This window comes from Cynoglossus semilaevis, chromosome 18 (assembly GCF_000523025.1).
Source record: "Cynoglossus semilaevis isolate Cse_v1.0 chromosome 18, Cse_v1.0, whole genome shotgun sequence".
NCBI classification, from domain to species: Eukaryota; Metazoa; Chordata; class Actinopteri; order Pleuronectiformes; family Cynoglossidae; genus Cynoglossus; species Cynoglossus semilaevis.
The window spans coordinates 12,051,741-12,055,065 of NC_024324.1; the positions used below are offsets into that span (position 1 = coordinate 12,051,741).

The window sequence follows — 3,325 nt, forward strand, 5'->3', positions numbered from 1 at the left end:
TATGTGTATATATATACATATGTATATGTATATATATATATATATGTATGTTTTCTTTGGACATATAAAACACTGTAATTTCTTCTCTTTGTGTACGGAGGTACACATCTCTTTACGACGTCTACTGACGCTATGAAGGTTTACTATAAATAAAGGGGCAGGCAGGGAAGGCAGACTAATCATTGATGATTAGGAAATCCCAGTTCTCAGTTATTAGCTTGGTGACTACAGTGTTATCCTGTGATAATGCACGAACAACAGACACATTAAAAAAAAAAAAGACAAGAAAAACAAACTATAATGAGATTTTAGCTGTCAACACGTTATACACAAAATTCCAACACTGACATTATTACCGTATTGTCCGGACTATAAGTCACACTTTGTTTTCATCCTTTGGCTGGACTTGCGGTTTATACTCAGGTGCCACTTATATATTAAAATATATAATTTCATGTTTGTTATTTTCAAACTGAGAGCCGCCAGAGGGCCCTCTAGGCTTGGCTTGGGTATCAGTATCTGCTTCTCCTGTACCACTGAAAATGTACATGTTTGTTATTTTCATACTCAGGGCCGCTAGAGGGCACTCTAGGCTTGTGTACCAGTATCTGCAACTCCTGTAAGTCGCACTTTTTTTCACCCTTTGGCTGGTGCTACTCATACTCCGGAGCGACTTATACTCTGGAAAATACGGTATGCATAATTATTAAGACGTAACATACTGTACATCTCTGCCATGCATTGCATTTAAAGTAGTGAAACCCAGGTGAGTAAAAAGGACCTTTTTTTTAATGCTACAAGCATTTACTGAAAGCACTGTCAGCACTTCATGGGTTCAGAGGTCCAGGTAGTTTGGTTCAAAAATGATTGCACAGTGAAAACAATACCCCTTTCCTGTAACAGCCTTGCTTTCGGAAAAATTGGCAAAAACATTTTTTGGCACAGAAATACAAATTAATTTCTCACGTTGCTGGCATCCGGAACTGACATTAACTGTCTGTGGCCGCCTTGCCCGTCTTGTGCAGTGCACACTCAGTATATGGTTCACATCTTTGGATGATATAAACATCTGTCACATGGCGCCTAGCAAAAAACTCCTCTGTGTGTGACACTCCAGTGAAGATTGAGAACAGCCTTGGGGTTTGCGAGGAACCTTCGGAAAAAAAAACCCATCATATTTCAAACGATCTCAAGTCTCTGTTTAAATATGCTTCTCACAAACAATGCAGTTTTCCGAACATAAAATGTCATCACTGGAAAGGCCCAGAGCCGAAACTCTTATCCCACTGAGAGGACTGCATCTCTAACTGGTCCAACAGTTTGTCTACCGAGTCCTCTTTGTTTTCTAGTTTCAAATACCGTCTACAACTTGCCAGGTCTAACCGAGGCCAGCTCTGGTGGGTCTGCTCCTCCACACTCTCCACCTGCTCCAGAAGGTTAATGCAAACCTGTGAATCAGTTTCTCTTTTAGTGCCAATTGGCTGCTGCGCGTGTCTCTTCACCCTTGGCGCACGATGCCCTTTGTCTAGATGCGCACTAGTCCAAGCTATGCAAGGGTTAGTCCTGTAGCTCACACTGTGGCAACGCCGTGGCTGGGCCGCCGGGATGTCCACCTCCTCAACTCCGAGGGTGGACATGGAACTGGCTGACATCAGACAGTTGTTGAGTTTGACATAAGTGTTGTCCTGCAGATTAAAAATGTCACTGTCCGCGTGCTCGGCGCCGCACTGCGTGTTGAAGTCGGTCTGACTGGAGTTGCAGGAGTTGGAATGGGAGAACTGAAGGGAAGGCGGAGACTCCGACTCGTGATGGTGCAGGGCCTTCGTCTGGAGAACAGCTCGCTGGTAGATGTCCTCAGCGCCGTCCTCGTGTTTTCCAGCGCGTTCGGTCTGAAGCAGGGGCTCGGAGCTGGCCAGCTGTCGCAGACACAGGATGTTGAGATGAGCAGCTGGTAAACTGCTCACCCACTGGTAGTGTTTAGACATGGAGTTGGCCACCGCTATTTCTTGAAGGTCTGCAGAGGGCACCGCGGCGGAGACCGAGCAGATGACGCTACGCATCTGAGCCAGCAGCATCTGAGTCTCTCTGTCCCTGTTTTCATACAGGACAGTGTTGGCACATATCAGGATGAAGAGTCCCACCCCCATAATAACAGGCCCCAGAAGCTTCATGCGTTCACTGTGGACAAAGCTAGTAGTGGACAGCAGGCCCTTAGCTCCCAAACTCCAACCGGAATTCTGTGACTCCGAGCCGCTGACTCCATTGGCCGCTTCAAGTATGGACGATTTCGATATCCGGTAAGGCCAGTAGCCTGCCACAGCCAACGCAGTGCCCACCACCACAACAATAATCCCAAGAACCAAGAAGGCACCCGGCATGGAGCGGATGCGAAGTTTGCCTCGGATCACTCCGTCCTTCTTCCTTCGGCCTCGTAAAGTGAAGCGAGACTTCTGACGGCCCAATGGTGAGGTTGGTTTGGCACTTCGAGTTCTCTGGGTCTTCATGGCAAAGCTGCGGTTCGAGGAAAGGCCCCCCGAGGTCACACTATGTTAGAGAACTTAATGAGGGAGAAGAAGTGTAAATGCACAGTACTGAAGTTTAGAACATAAATAAATCCACTCGTGTAAAGGTCTACAGGAACCCAAAAGTACAAACAGCTTAATGAACCTATAATCTGTTGTAAAGTGTAAAACGTTATTTTGTTAAAGACCTTCTTTTTCAGACATGTCTCTACATAAACTTAAACTTTAAACTAAACTTTAAACTAAACTAAAACTACATGTTTTATAGTCAACATTCTGTTAGTATTTAGAGCATGTCACGTAAATATTTAACATATTAGGACACGTAAACACATACAGAATCCAACAAATAAGACATAATAAAGGTACTTTTGATGTGTTTGTTTAGACTTGCCACAGCCTCCATAATCTCCTGAAGCCACAAAACTCCCTTCAATGCCTTATGGAAAATTCATTTTATTTAAACATTTGTTTAAGAACTGTAGTGTAAACAACATTTTTTTTTTTTTTGCAGAAAATAAAAACAAAGCGGGATTGGGTTGTAATTGAAATTCTGCGGCGTTCGTATGTGCTAGATGTAGCACGCAAACATGTCACAAATGGAACATCACTCCTCTGTTTTACCAGTGATGCTTGTTGCCTTACGTCAGTACCTCTCAAATAGTGGGGCTGGTTCCCCCAGGTGAAGTGCCGGGGGGGCGCGAGGGGCTTTCGATGGTATATGGCACGCTGGACATAAGTGTAGCACTGCTGTAAGGCTTGAATGATAACAAGCCTCCAGTCACTAGGTGGCAGCAACTCAT

At 44.7% G+C, this 3,325-nt stretch overlaps 1 protein-coding gene across 1 annotated transcript in view; it reads right to left on the reverse strand.

The window, feature by feature from the left end:
• Nucleotides 1–648: 648 nt before the first annotated feature.
• Nucleotides 649–3,325, reverse strand: part of tmem200b (transmembrane protein 200B) — a 9,489-nt gene continuing 6,812 nt past the window's right edge. The window contains exon 2 of the mRNA XM_008331856.3: nucleotides 649–2,557. Coding sequence (XP_008330078.1) covers nucleotides 1,251–2,504 — 1,254 coding nt within the window. The 5' untranslated portion in view covers nucleotides 2,505–2,557 and the 3' untranslated portion in view covers nucleotides 649–1,250. The remainder of the gene's footprint in view (nucleotides 2,558–3,325) is intronic.